We start from the raw sequence: 16,574 nt of genomic DNA on the forward strand, positions 1-16,574 counted from the left end.
TAATCAGTTTTGCATTATTTTTAATAACTAAAAATAATAATAATAATTATTATTATATAATTATTATCGACATTATCGTCTTTTATCGTCTCCCGCATTATGATAATTTGTTGTTATGTATTTTCGGATTTTACTAATATATTATCAATCGTATACTATCACTACTATCTATATTTATCTACATTCTACAATACTTACAAGTATCAATTATAAAAATATAACAATAATTATAATGTTTAAAAAGATCATTTATTTTCTGGGAAATACTCTCTTGCATATGTCCACTTAAATCTTTGATGGGTAACATTATTTTTTCTGAGAAGTAAAAATAATAAATAAATATGTATTAATAGGTAGGTAACCTATTCATATTATTATATTCCAATATAAATAAGATTATTTAGTTATATAAAAATGAAAATATCTAGTAGGTATTTAAAAAATTGTCATTTCCATTTGTTGGTTTTTATTTTTTATCGATTAAATTTGAATTAAAATAATATAAAAACATAAGTTTGTTGACACATTTGAAAAACAATAATTAAAAAAAGAAATCGAATTAATATTCAAACGTCTTATTTATAAAAAAGTTGGGTGTGGAGAGGATTAATTATTTACAAGGGCGGAAATATGATAAAATGGTTAGGACCACAGATGTGCCTCACTACGGCTTTGCATTAAAAAAAGCGAATACGTGATGGTGGCCTTCGCAAGGGGCGGTCGTGAGCGCAGGTGTACATTAGCTGTACCTTGTATGGCAGCGCTTGCGCATTGTTCTCTTCTAAGCCGCAGTCCCGATTGCAAATTTCAAACGCCGCCGCCACCGCTACCGATCGATGTCATGGTTAGTCAGCTGATGATAAAAACAGTGTTGTTCACTACTTGTTGAAGTAGGTAAAATTACGGTTATCTATTTTCCTGCCAGATAATCGTGAGTTAAACTGATAAAGGATGAGATACTGATAGTCGTGGTTGACGATGCGTCAAGAACTCGTGACGCTGTTTAAGAACCTTACAAATATCTCATTACCGTCTATACTCTTATGTAATAAATCTATATTAATATATTAAATATTATATTAAGTACCTACCTATAAATTATACGTTCTTACTTCTTTTACTGCTTGGACTGCAATTGTTGAAATGTCGGTGGCGTGCAGTGAGATTGCTTGAACCGTACGGTGTTTAGACCTCTATCCGTTACCGTCGTGTCTTATTTGATCGTGATTTAGTATAGGTAACTTATATAGGTATTCGTCAATCGCATAATCGTAGTAATCATATTATTATTAAATTGTTGTGAGACGAGACTACCGTAAATCACTCGTCGGTAATTAGTAACCATCGCCGCGTGTTAACGAAGTAGAAAATTCTCTGCTTCTTCGGTTAGATATCTAAATTTCGACTATCATGGTGAGTTACAACAATTTTCCACATTTTCAATAGAATTTGTTATTGTTAAACGAATTAAGTGTTCATTTTTCAATAGTGTGTATCAAATAATCGTATTTATACGACTTTACTTGTACCACTCAACTGACATGAATACTTATATAATATTATTGTCGTTTATACATATATTAAGTAGAACCTATAACAAATTATTTTTCAGTTGTTTAAGTGTGATTTGCATATTTTGTTTTTAGGACAAACAAAATATTCAGCACGATACTTTAAAAGATAAGCATGTTCAATTGAAATCTAAATCTGTCGTTAAGGTTTCAACGGTTCTAACGCCTAATTTTATTCGTCACAAAGTTAATACTAATTTAAATTTGAAACCACAAAATTTGTTTAGTCTTGAGGCCGAATCATTGGGCGTGCGATACACGTCTGATGATTTTCATTATTTATCTAGGTAAGATATACAGAGGAAATTAATCTTGATATAAATATCAAAACTTTCAATTCGTATTGTCTTAATTGTTTAGTTTTCAAATGGCTAATATGAATCTTGATTGCATTGGCAATGTGGATATTGTGTCAGATGCAAAAAATATTATGAACTTGTGTAAGATACCATATAATAACAAATCTGTAAGTTAATATTATTATTTTTTAATATTTTTGCTAAATGTATGAAATTAAAAAACATGTATACTCTGCTATGCTAAATTATTTTATTATTAATATATTTAAAAAGGCTTTAAATACAAATAGATAAATCTACATTGGGTATTTAAGTACAATTTAATTATTTTAGTCAATAAAACATTTTCCTTTTAATAATATTGCTTTTAAAATTTAACTATCCAAATTATTTTAAAGGTTAGCATTATGGTTCATAACATTGATAAAACATTATTATTAGATGAATTTGATGTTGAAAAATACTTGATACAAAATGAGTTCGAAAAATGGGTCTGGTTGACAGAATTCTTTTACAAAAATATTGTAAAATCTTCTGATATTAAGGTAAGCTTAGACGTATTTAGAATGAGTTAATTGCCACAAGTAATACTTTTTATGCACTAAATCTTACAAAATTTGTATGTATTTGTACACTCATATTATTGAATTTTATAAATAAAACAAAACAAATACTTTTGCAATCAATTTAATAATTAAAAAATATATCTGATTAAAAAATTTTGAATAAAAATTAATTTAAATAAAACTTTATTTGTATAATATTTTTTTGTTTTAACTACAAAGTTACAATTGACATTTTGATACTAAAAAAAGTAAAAATATTAAAATTTACAAATATAAATGCATGCTGGTTTTCTGCAAATATATTTTTGAATTGAGAAAAACTTCACTCTGTATTTACTGAAGAGTCGAAGATATTAAGACATACTTAAGGTATACCTAGTTACTAGATAGGTTATTATAATAAATTTTTTGTTATTAACATGATTGTTGTGGTACCTACAGCAAATTTTTATCTAATAATAAAAAGTTTTTTTAATAAATAGTATATTATCAATCAAGAACCTAATTGTATAACTTAATATTATTTTTCATTGTAATGTGTTTCATAATAAAAAATATTCCCGATATGCAAAATTAAATTTTGCACATCAATTTATCAGGCTATATTTTACATAATACTATAATATAAACAAAGATAAAAAAAATACTTTATAACTTCAAGCCATAATATTGTTTTTTTTTTATAAATCACACTACCACAATAATGTCATTTTGTCTTCTTTAAGAGTTGTCAAGAATAATTTTTTTTTTTTATCAATTTAAATACATTTTTGTCTCATCAAACTTCAATTTATTTATGCTTTTTTAAGTTATAAAATATATTTTTATTATCAATAATTGCCATGTATACAAGGATTTAAATTTTTTTGTGCATTTCTGCTAAATTACAACAGAATGTAAACTATTTTATAAAATATTCAATTTGTATTCAATATCTATCTTCACTTAAATATACTAATTAATTTCAATTATTACTATGAGTGAAAGGTTATACAATTTTTAACCAGTTTATTCTCTTATAATATACAGAAATATAAATTTAAATTTTAGTATAGGTTTTGATAATTTTTTTAAATTTTTTATAGTGTTTTATTTTAATATTAAAATGTAACATATACAATTTCTAAGATATAATGTAATAAATTAATATATTATTCAAGTTAAGTAAATTATGTATTATTAGTAAGCACCATAATATCAATGTTTTAATTTATTTTGTATTATGCTAGGGTGCTAAAAATATTGTTTCTCTAATAAAAACAGTCAACTACCTCTTTTGTATGAAAAAAATAATATAACCTAAAAGACAGAATAATTATTAACCCGTCATTGGTATTGAGTGAGCACTGCGCTCACCTCGTTGTTTTTTTATCGTTATTTATTATATAGTAAACATAGAATATTAAAACTAACATCAAATTCTTTATATTTTAGTTGTCTACGATTTTTCTTAATTATTAATATTTTACCCCCAAAAAAATTAAAAACTACAATATTTTAAGACTTTTTACATAAACATAGGTATTTCAAAAAAAAATATTTATTTGATTTTTATTATATATAATCATTTTTATACATAATAATATAATAATATTGTCATTATAATTTGTTTTTCATTATTCAAAAATAATTATTATGTCAATATTACCGAGTGAACGCATATCATGGATAATGCTACATTGCTAACATTGCATGCCGATATCTAATCAAGAAATATTTATAAAATTATTAAAATATTTACAGAAGTATATTTAGACACATGCCAATTAAAAGTATAAATAGTATCAGATGAATCAAGTAAATAATAAACGAGTGGTTCTCAAAATACTAAAGAGGTGCTCACCATAATACCAATGACGAGTTAATTATGGCCAATGTGCTATTAACTGATTTCTTATTACTTAAAATGATTTAAAATATTAACTCTGAAATTACAGAGTTAAAAATACTAGTTTACTTGAATATCAAGTTTTTAATTTTAATTTGTATATAATGTTTTGTTGAATTTAATATTTTGTATTTTTGTTTATTAATAATAGGTGAAATGCATTACTTATAAAAATAATAATTTTAGAAAAATTCAAAATGAAATTTTAGTTTCAAAATTTTTGCATCATACCATTGGAGGATTAGATTCTCATAATAATCAAATAAAAAGTTTTCATAATGAAAATTCTCCAGTAAGTTTAACTTTAAAACAATACCATTATAATTTAGTTTCATACTTAACATAATAATTTGCGTATAAATTATGTAAAGTTAGCTTCTTCTCTACCAAGACTTACACCAGAAGAAGTATTTCCAGATTTTCCCCAAATCAAACAATTATTTAACCGAAATTTTTTATGGAATTTTGAAGACTTGCAAATGTTAATAGGTACAAATTTACCAATTTTCAGAAGTGATAATAATTCATCTTTATGCACAAGATTGAGGTTTAATATTTATTTAGCAATACATTTTATGATTTAAACGAGTGAGTGAATATTAATATTATTTTGTTAATTTTAGAGATATGTCTAAATCGCTTAGTATGTTTACTGGGATTGATTATTGGCTAGAAAATGTAATGTGCAATATCCCTGAAATAGAATTTTGTTATCATAAAAATGGTATTGTTCAAAAGTATGAGTTGGTAAAAACTGAAGATATACCATACTTGGATGAATCAACATTTTCGCCAAATGATATCAGTGATATTATGCAAAATACATTATCATTTTTAAAATCAAATGCTAATAGTGTTGGACATACATACTGGTTATTTAAAGGTATAAGTTAATTATCAGAGTTTTATTTAAAACTAGAGATTATTATGAGTTTTATCAATTAAATTACAGGAAAAAATGACTATGCGGCTAAACTCTATGATTTGACAACATTGTGTTCGGAATCATTAATTGATAGCCCAAATCCTTTTGCAGTTCCATTGGCTGTGTTGTTATATCGTGTTGCTTATAAATTAAAACATGACCCGAAAGATGGAAAATTGTATAATCCAGTTACTATTCAACTTTTACTAAACAATTGTCTAAAGTTATTAGATAAAACTAAGTATCCTGAAGTAATTACTAATGATTCATAGTGTTAGTTACAATTCTAATGCTAAATAATATTTTCTAACTTTTAGATTGTTATATCTATAAATTGTATGTTGTCTGATATGTACATATCAATTTATAATAATCCATCGACAGTCGTAATAAATTCAACCGAAGTGGGTAAGGACTCTGATAATTGCTACAATGATTTTTCCATTTCATCAACTGAATTTGATTATGGCATCTATTCTGTCGACATACAAAATTTATGTGTATCACACAAGAAAGAAATTACACCCAAAAGTAATTTTTAGTTATTTTATTCTTTGAAGATAATTTATGATTTTTAATACAATATTATACATTATTTTAGTACCAGATTACTTTAAGTCAAAGAATTTAGTAAAAAATATAGAAGAATGTTATTACAAGGCATTGTATTATATTGGTAGTAGTTTGAGCTGTTTACAATATTTCAAGAATGATAAAAATATTAGGGTATGTAACAAACAGTTAACTTATAAACAATTTTAAAATTCATTTTAAAAAAGGTGGGACGAGCATCGTTGTCCGAGAGCAAGAATAAACCTATGCAGTATCTTGATTCTGAAATATTTAGAAAGAACGATATACCAAATTGGCAAAATTTACTTAATTTTGATGACAATAATTGGGAAAATCTCCTCAGGCCTATATTCTATGAAAAAGCATCTGATACATATTTTAATTTTGGAAAAAATTGTCTTGCATCCAAAAAGTAAGTTAAATGAAAAACAAATTTTAAATTGTTAAATGCTAAACATATTTTTTTTTTAGGTTTGGAATAGCATTAAAATGTTTCCGCCGATCATTTGAATGTCAACTATGTGTTACTAACACTGATGTCAACCATTTATTTGGGTCTATTTTAGACCTTTGCGGCAATTGTTGTATGTTTATTCTTAAATATTGGGATAAATTAGAACAGTACATGACTGAGCTTAAGACTGATGAAATGTATGATTTTGAACTAAGAAAAGCATTGCTAAATAATTCTGATCACACTTACAAAGGTAAACAAATAATATTGTTGTTAATTAATAGTGTTTAAATTGAAGCTTAGAAACTTAGAATTTAGGAATTTAATATGAATAAATAACATTATTTTATGTTATATAATACATATAAGTATGTAACTCTAATATATACGTAATATACAAGTGGATTGCATTAGGGATTATATACATGGTTTGACATTAAGAGAATGAATGTCCTTACATACATCGAAAGCTCAGATCTTGAGCTTCACTTTTTGCTTAAATTTGAGGACTTATGCTTGTAATAAAAAAAGTAAAATTGTATTATTTTTGTGACATTTGAAATGTATGTATTATATAATTAATAAATAATGATATTATCATAAATCCTAAGGACAAACCAGGTGATATTAAAACAGCAAGTTAATAGTAAAATATAATATTACAAATGTGCTTACAATGATAGAATACTAATATTAATATTTCAATAGTTAGTCAATTTATATTATAGGAATATCTTTAATTTTAATGTTATAGATTTAAATTTAATACCGACAATCCTCAATAATTCAAAAGAAAGCATGTTGAACGCAGCTGAACATTGTTACTTACGTGCTTTAGCATTAGAAAGTAATATTGAGAATAAAAATAATCTGAATAAACAATTAGGTAATGTTTACAACGAATACATTATACTGTACACAGAAGAAATATTTGGTAAGTTTAAGTATAATTTACAATGTATAAAATGTTTTATGTTGTGATTTCTATTACATTGTTTAAATTTTTGTTTTTATTTAGTGGCTATAACTAATAATATTCCTCTAAATCCATTAAAGTTAAAATTATTTACAAAAAAATCAAAGCAGTTTTTTACATTGGGAAGTGATATATTTAAAAAAATTAATGATGAAGATAATTTGACACTGATAAATTCAAACTCAGCCAATTTGTACAAATACATAGAACATTATTCAACAAAATATAAAGTTCCTATCAATGAATTTATAAAAAAAGAGATTTTCAATTTCAAGGTTAGTTTCCTTAATTAAATGATTAAATTTCAGTTGAAATAATATATATTATTGTATGAAATTAAAGAATGGAAATGCTTACAAGAAGAGATTATCAAAGTTAGGTGATCGTAGTTCTAATCCTCAGTTGTGGGATAAAGTTTATTATCAATTATCTTCAACCTTATTTTATGCAGCTGTACATGCATATTTAGACATTTGTCGAGTGAGTAAACAGTTTTTGGGTTTATATAATACATATTTTGTAATCAAAATTGTTTTTTGTTATATTTTAGCGCAATTCTAATAATTATAGGGAATGTATTAATTTATTCATGGAAGCTTTGAAATATTGCGATTTGGAAAATGATTCACCAAATAGATTTGTATATGAATATCAAGTAGCATATATTAATTTAGGTTTAGCATCGTTATCTTCTGATCGTCTAGAGTATGTATAAAATGTTATTTTATAATATATTAGTAGTAATTGTATCTTGTCATATAGTGAATTATCATTATTTTAAATAGTAATCTATGTAATAAATATTTTTATCAAATGTTATTAACTTATTTTAACTAATTTATGTTTATTCACTAGAAAATATATTACTAAGAAGTCTTCAGAGCTGCATCCTGTTTTCCTTCAGATTATGTCTTACTGTAATATTGCATTTGAAATGTATTTTAAAATAAAGCGTCCGTTAGAGTCTTTTGAAGTTCTCATAAAAATGATAACATTAGATATGCGATATATTGATAGAATGATAGGTATAATGTACTCAATTTATTTGATAACTAATAGCACATTTAGTTAATATAATTGTATCTCTTAGATCTATGGAATCTTAAAAATGTTGAATCTATTATAAGAACATTGGGAAAATGTATTGCTGTGTTTCAAATGTTTTCTGAAAATAAGGACACAATAAAATATCTACATAGTACTGACCAACCCGAGGAGTTGGCTATTGAAGACGACTTACACTTTGAAATGAGAAAACTTCATTTTTTTTTAATTCTAGAAGAAAATGTACTTAAACTCTTGAAATGTATGATCCATTTGGCCTTTAATAAGTCACCAGTAAGAGAACTCAAGTAAGTGATCTTGTTATCAATTATGAAATTATTATGTTTATTGTATATAAGTATATAACTGATGTTTTATTTCTTTATTTCTTTTTCAAATATATGGACAGTAAGTCCTATTATAATATGATAATGTATAGTGTAATTACAAGCTAATTTATGAACATATTTAATACTAAAAAGATTTTTTTTTTGATCTTGATTTTACAATTTAAATAATATATAGAATTCAAGGACAGCTATTCATAGTCAAATACATATTTATAACTTGCAATCATTAAAAGATTGACAGGGCTATTCATGATATAGTTCCTGTTTGAATGAATTTAATAAAATAGTTTAGAATCTCTGGTATTAAAGTATTTATTTTAAATTGGATTAGGGCAAGGAGTTCAGAGCAGTTATTAAAACTTAATATTGAATTGCGTTCAAATATTTATAGTAAAAATGAACACATGTCATAAGGGAAAAAAAAAATTAAAATTGTTTTGATTTCACCTATGAATTGAGATAAACCGTAAAAAATTATTTTGTGCTGACTTAATAGTTCTGTTCTGTTTATTTGTATTTGTTGGTCCAAATTAGAGGGCAGTATTTGAAATTAGAGCGGACAAGCAAATGGTAGTTTGTTCAGTGTGGTTGGGTCATCAATGTTCTTTTGATAAATCCTAGATTAAATCTATTTTTTTAATCAATCATTGTGGTGTGATTTGAGAAATTCAAGTTAGAGTTGAACATTACCCCAAGTTCTTTAAAATTATATAACAATTTGAGTGTTATTCTTAAAATAGAGTTATTAAAATTAATCTAGTTCTTTATTAAGGTGTAACACGTAGATTTGCATTTCTTAATATTTAGAGCAAGGCAATTATTTTCAGACTATTTCACTAGGTTATCAATATCCTATAAATTAATTGTGTCCTGTCTTATTTTTATAACGTTTATAAGTTTTGCGTCGTTAGCAAATAGAAATAAGTGAGAATGTTTGATGGCATAAGATAATTTACATAAATATTAAAAAGCAAAGTGGACAAATGAGTCAACTGGGGGTTGCCCAAAAGGACTTTGAAGGAAACAGATACAAATTTTGGTGTTTAATAAGTAGGGCTAACAATTATATGCCCTAAAAATCAATAAAATATGTATGCAGTTATGCCCTAAAAATGACTAAAATAGGCTCTAAAAAAAGTGGAAAAAGTTTTCACTTTCGTCATTTTAAAATTATTTATCAATTTAATAACACATCACACCAGTATGAACCACGACTGATGATTACGACAGATACAATAAAATATAACATAATGTATTTATGTGATATTGTTATGCAATTACCAATTGGACATTTCCGGTTATCAATTAAGATTAGTTATCTTACCTATTTTTATTAATAAGTTCAATTATCCATAATAACTTTTATGAATGAAGTAAATTAAATAATTTTATATTATATATTATATAAAATATTTAGTGATTTTCAATTCGTCGAGTCTGAAAAATCATAAATATTCTCTTAAAATGTACAAAATCATAAAATATGTCCTGAAAATGCAAAAATATCATTTTATTCAAAATAAAATTTCTTATACAGCATCGTTGAGTTATGAAACAGATTTTGATATAAACTAACTAGTTTTTAGACCAATCAATAAAAATATGCAAATGCATGTAAGTGTTGGCCTTATTTAATAGGTATATGACGATCAAAAAGATAAGAACGAAACTATAACAACAGGGAACTACAAAAGCCAAATAACTAGTTTACTAAATAAAATATCATGGTTAATTCTATCAAATGCTCTAGCAAAGTCAGTTTATAATATTATATCTGTTTAGCTCAGCATTAAAAGGATTATGATATTATATTTTTAACCAAGGCTAGATAATTGCATGCAGAGTACTTGGGGATAAAGTCAAATTGGTTATTATTAAAAAATGAGGAGCAATAAATTGTTATTTTTGATGATGTTAATTTTGAGAAAAGTTAGGAATGATAGAATGATAAATAATTTTGAGATTGGACAATAGTTTAAAATCAATGAAGGATTACCACTCTTTAAAATTGGAGAGATTAAAGATGACTTCTAGTGAGAGAGGAAAATGCTAGATTCAAACAATTTTGTTTATTAAGAGGAAAGATATAGTGTTTAAAATAAAATTATGTGATAGTAATTCAAAATGCATTTGTTTATACAGATGGTTGGTGGACAAAGAGGATGAACTTAAAACAATGTATAGTCTATTGTTACGAAATAACATTGGTGAAAATGGTTATTCACAGTTAATGATAGCTGTACAAAAATTATCTACATTTAAATGATTAATGACAAGAAAGTATAATTTATGTTATTTGTAATATTATTTTTGTTTGCCATCATAGATAGTAAGTAAATTGGTAAGTTATTTGCAAATAAGGTAGATATGTCCGTAAATTGTTTTAAATAGATTTAAGATAGAGAAACCCCTTACAGTTAGTTTTAGAATTTGTCAATACTAACTGATGTAAAATTAAAACGCATCAGAATTGTTGAACCATGTTAATTCTAATGTGGATGTAATCTATTAACTTTATACTCATAGACTGGCTCTGTGAATTCAAATTGGATCTCTAATAAAGGGCATTTAGAATAGTTTTAACTACAACTATTTATCATAAATTGCATCGTTTATTACATAATATACTTAATTACACTCTTTATCTCAGCTCATATTGCTTTATGTTATTAATATAGACAAAACTAGTTTATGAGTATATTAAGGTCTATTCATTTATTTATTAGCAATGTTTGTTATTCAAGAGAAGATAGTACTTGTATGTATTTTCTTTGTTTTAATAATTCAAAACATGCATAATTATTAAATATACATTCACAGTTCCAATTTTTCATTATTGACTTAAATATTTGAATGAATTAATTCATTTTCAAACTTAAAAGTATGACATTAAACATTTTTCTCTTAAGTTTTTTACAATATTTAAATTTTTAGCTAATTATAAGCAATTTTATGTATTATTATTTTACATAATCATAAATAATTTAAAAATTTAAATACCATAAGAATTTAACTAAAATACATAGATAATATTCTTACCTCTATCCTTAATATTATGCCGATTCACTTTAATATTTAAGCAGTTGGCTTAATACAAAAAAAAATGTATATGCTGAGCGTACATTTTGGTATGTTATTTATTATTAAGAGGAATAAAACATATGTGGATATGATGTTATCTTAAGTACTTTAAAATTTATTTTGAAAAATTATTTCCATATCAATTTATCTATTGATTGTAATAAGTAAAAATATTTGTAGATAATCATTAAAAACACATTAAAATAATTTTATAAATACAATGTACAAAAAGCGAGTACTTTCTTTGCTTTTATTATTTTTGTGTATATTACCTATATTTTCTTTTACTTGAGGCATTAATTAATAATAATTTTTTTCCTAAGTATTTTATTATAGTAACAGCAACATTAAATAATCTTATTACCAGACAATAGTTGGTATAAAATATTTAAATACATATTATGAATTATTTATACACAGAGTTGTAAATGTCATTTATATACATAAACCTAGTAATCAAAAAAATATTTGTTAATGAATTATATTGTTAATGTTAATAGGTTTAAGTGAAAAGATTATTCAAACAAGTGTAAGAAAATGTTTAAAAATTAAATAAATGAGACTTATGGTGTTAACTACATATATGTAAAAACAATAAAATAATGTGTATTTATTTATAAACCTAATGGTAATTAGTATAGTATCTTTAATTTGTTAAAGCAATAAAAAAAATAAAAATATTAATTATTACATTTTATCATCATCGCCTACTTATTTTAAACCATAATAAAAACTAAGAAGAAAAAGTTCTTATATTAAGTACACATTGTTAAGTTATTCAAAATTGTGGCTGGTAAAATAGATTTATTGAAATAAAAAAAGGTAAATTATATATAGCATATAGGTTATAACTTATATAATATATAATACATGCTACTATGGAATATGATGGGTATTTAAATATTTAATTTATTAGCCTGAATACATAAAATCTAATTTCTATTTAAAATGTTGGGTTATACTAAATACAATATACATTATACATAAATGTATAATATACATTGTTTATATTATATATAAATTAATTGAAAAATCGAGAGCTGCAATATATCAAAATATAATGCAGATGTTTTAGACTATAGTGCAGCTTTTTTTTTCAATGCAATACATAACCAATAAGACTATCTATTACAATAAAAATAAAAATAGCTAACAATTCAAAAATAGCCATATCATAGTTATTTATTTGTAATATTGAGAAAAAAAAATTTGAGTTTTGAATGAACAAAAGAAACTTCTAATTCAAAAAACACAGTCTAATATTGTAAAATTGTATAGTTTTGGTAACTATAATGTTAGATAATCCAAACGGTAATAAAGAATAGATACACTATTCATTGAAATTGTATTTAGTATTTATTTTAATAATATAGTTCAATATATTTACTATAATATACTGCTAATTCTATCAAAGTTAACTCCATTGTGGTCTTAATCAAAATAAGTATAGTTTTATCTATGATGTATTTAAATTATACTTAGCCTAAAAATATTCAAAAGTAGGTACCTAAATAAATAAAAAATCTTACATAAGATAATATCAATGAATTGTGTGTTCTTTATAATTTATTAAATTAGCAAATTAGTAATCAAAGTGTAAAAACACTAAAAACCATACAATTTAATATAATAATATACTGCATTTTTTAAAATTTAAGTTTTTTCGTTTATTCAGAATTATTTTTTGCCTCATATTATAAATACACTCTTCCAAATGGTTATTTTGGTATTTTTAAAATAAATTTGATTTTAAATCTTATACTATTGTAAAAGATAGGCTATTAGTCATTATTAATTTTTCGAATTATAGCTATTGACTTTCCAATTCATTTACATAATGTATGGTATATGTATATGAAATTTTTGAGAGTTTTAAATACTTAAATTTGTGTTGTAACCACGGGGGTATATGTAGGGAACGGAGTTCGTTTTTATTTAAAAAAAAAATATTTAAGCTAATTTCTTCTAATTATTTCTTAATAACACATTTTTCTTACACTTTTTCATCCCCCTTCAATTTTTTCCAGATTCAAGCAATAGGTATACCTAAAATGTTGTAATTTATGTATAGAGTGGCTAAATTTTTAGTTTAAATTAGGTAACCTGCTATAAGCATCCAGCTAACTTTGAAAAGAAATATTATTGTATGGTAATCAAAGGAAATTATTTTAATAGTAGTATTAGAAAGTGTTATTTGTTATTAGGTATAATACAAATATAACTATATAAGTGATAATGTTATAAATTATTATATAAAGCTGTAAAGCCTATAAAGACATAGTAATAGATTATCATAGTATTTGATGATTATATTATACATTATATAGGTATTACAAATACAATATTAAAAACTCTATAGTTCGACTTCGTTTCTTCTGTGTCTTGATACGTAATTTAAACTATACAATATTATTAATAATAATAAATAGTGTAAAAATGCTAATAATACAAAAATAAAAATGTATTATTATTTAATAATACAATTAACAATATATTAATATATTATAATTTTAATTGTAGTTTCTTATTATTTAAATTTTCAATGTATATAAATAATATTACTATATAGTATTTGATTGTTTGAGTTTGAGGTATATTATAATAAATGTATACCTGCCGTACTATTAACATTTTTGTTCCAATGTAATCGATCAAGCAAGATGACTCCGGAGTATCGGACACGCGCGAACTTGCAAACAGTGGCAGTCCCGTCGTCCCTCCACTCATCCCTGAGACTTGGTGACGCAAGGCTGCGCTATCGCTGCAACCCCATCACAGGTTGCTGTTATAGTGGAACAGTGCGCATCGTTCTCCCATTCTCTGCTATACGGTTTATTCGGCAAGTACGTTTTCACAGATTTTTACTTTTCGCGCGATAGATCACGGCGCCTGTTCGGACGTTGTGTCGGACAATTGTCGTCGTCTGAATTCATAAGACATAGGTTAATTATTATTTTATGTACTTGCTATACTGTTATAGATAGATACTACGCCCAAGTTTGTTTTTGAACAAGATTGTCACTGATACAGGTGGTAAGTAATACCAATAATATTAATATATATATACATACATATAGGTGTACCATTTTTATTTTGTTTTAATAATTTAGGTATTAATACGTATACGTATAACTATAGTTTAACCTAGCTTGCTCATTTTTTTTGTGTACAGTTTGCGTAGAAATTTAATAAGTAGTATTATATTATAAAACTTCAGACTTACGCACTTAATTAAATTTTATTTTACGTTTAATTAACATTGAAATCTAGGTACTGGTCATCTGCAGGACTCCTACGGCTTTTGGGCGCGAGGTCCAAATTTTTATTTATTTATAAAAATGATCATGATTCGATTATTGTTTACGATATGATTTCGATTTTGACGAATAATAATACTTCAGTAAGTATCATCCCGCCTTACTTGTTCAGTGTAGTCCATTTATATTTTCTGTTTTTTTTACAAACTTCTAATTCACTTTAGTGTAAAAAGGTGGGAATTACTTCAGATAAAATCATTTTTTAAACTGAACCATTCTAGTACCGTGTTTACCCTTTTAATTTGTTATTATCCCCCTTAACATTTACTTGTACATATTGTAATACATAATTATTATTTATTTCCTAATTTATATTGTATTGCATCTTATTTATATTTGAGGGCTTTGGACACATTATAATAATTGGTGTTTTATTTTGTGATCACCCTTTGCTATATTTAACAATATTTAAATCAAAATAATAATGAAAACACGGGCTTCCGAAATTATATTGAAGGGTTTGTTGACCTACAGTTCTTCCGAGTATACTGCGAGTGGAAAATCGATAAGGCCTCAAAAGGAAAAGTGTTTACTCATAAAAGGAAAAGTATTTACTCCGTCACTATCCACCGCGCCATCATTATCTGCTTCTTGTGCTATATTGATATTACTAATATAAAAACATTTGAAATAGAATATATTCGCAAACAGTAGGTACTCTTAAACACCTAGGTGGTATTACGTGTATGAAAAGTCTTACACCGACATTTTTCTACGCAATGACTTAAATAACTGTACATAATATAGTAATATGTTTATACACCATACTATCATAGTAGTAACTAAATATTGAGGGGAGTTGCTGAAGACAAACAAATTCGTGGGCTCTAGCTTCCACAGCCCTAAACACAATTTCAATATTTATTTTTAAATGCATCTTAAACCTTAAACACATACACACTCTAATATTTTAGAACCTATGTAAATAGTAATATATCCTACTTTTTTCATTAAAATATAATATCATAAATGACTATTATAAGGTCATACAGAACTAAGTAATAAACAGATAAAAAATATATATATTTTGTTTGTCAACTTCTGTTAAAATAATTATACAAATTATTTTGAATTTTCAACCATTACATATAACCAAATCTATCTAATTCAATAAATGTATATATTTACATTAACTATATATATTATTTATATAATAATATTGTAGTATTTCATAGTTTTATTTTGCGATTACTAGTGGAATTTGAATACTTTTCCAGTATTTCTGAAGGAGTAATTTTATTGCAAACATTTTTTAATATTTAATATCGATTTAAAACTTGTTTATTATAATATTTTACCAAATAGCACCTAAATGTGATAAAAAAATTGGAAATCCTGCTGTAATATTTCCATCTAGACCACAAGATGAACTTTGACAAGGGACTGCAGGGTCATCGGTTATTAATATTTTCATCTTCCTCAAACTAATTATTTATTCTTTTTTTTTTTTTTATATAGTTTAAATTAAAAATACTGAACATTTTGAAACTTAAAATACTTTAACACTTCACACGAACACAAGAGATAATA

At 24.7% G+C, this 16,574-nt stretch overlaps 1 protein-coding gene across 1 annotated transcript; it reads left to right on the top strand.

Annotated features, from left to right (window-relative positions):
* Positions 1 to 1,044: 1,044 nt before the first annotated feature.
* On the top strand, positions 1,045 to 11,318 carry LOC113548922 (erythroid differentiation-related factor 1-like). The gene is made up of 19 exons (XM_026950025.1): positions 1,045 to 1,413; positions 1,647 to 1,858; positions 1,932 to 2,037; positions 2,269 to 2,415; positions 4,476 to 4,616; positions 4,696 to 4,871; positions 4,948 to 5,207; positions 5,277 to 5,500; positions 5,567 to 5,780; positions 5,851 to 5,975; positions 6,029 to 6,234; positions 6,294 to 6,529; positions 7,031 to 7,210; positions 7,295 to 7,527; positions 7,595 to 7,732; positions 7,803 to 7,957; positions 8,108 to 8,277; positions 8,343 to 8,604; positions 10,789 to 11,318. Exons 1-19 carry the CDS (start codon positions 1,411 to 1,413, stop codon positions 10,910 to 10,912), a joined length of 3,312 nt encoding a protein of 1,103 aa, XP_026805826.1. The 5' UTR covers positions 1,045 to 1,410; the 3' UTR covers positions 10,913 to 11,318.
* The last annotated feature ends 5,256 nt before the right edge of the window (positions 11,319 to 16,574 follow it).

This window comes from Rhopalosiphum maidis, chromosome 1 (assembly GCF_003676215.2).
Source record: "Rhopalosiphum maidis isolate BTI-1 chromosome 1, ASM367621v3, whole genome shotgun sequence".
Lineage (NCBI taxonomy): Eukaryota > Metazoa > Arthropoda > Insecta > Hemiptera > Aphididae > Rhopalosiphum > Rhopalosiphum maidis.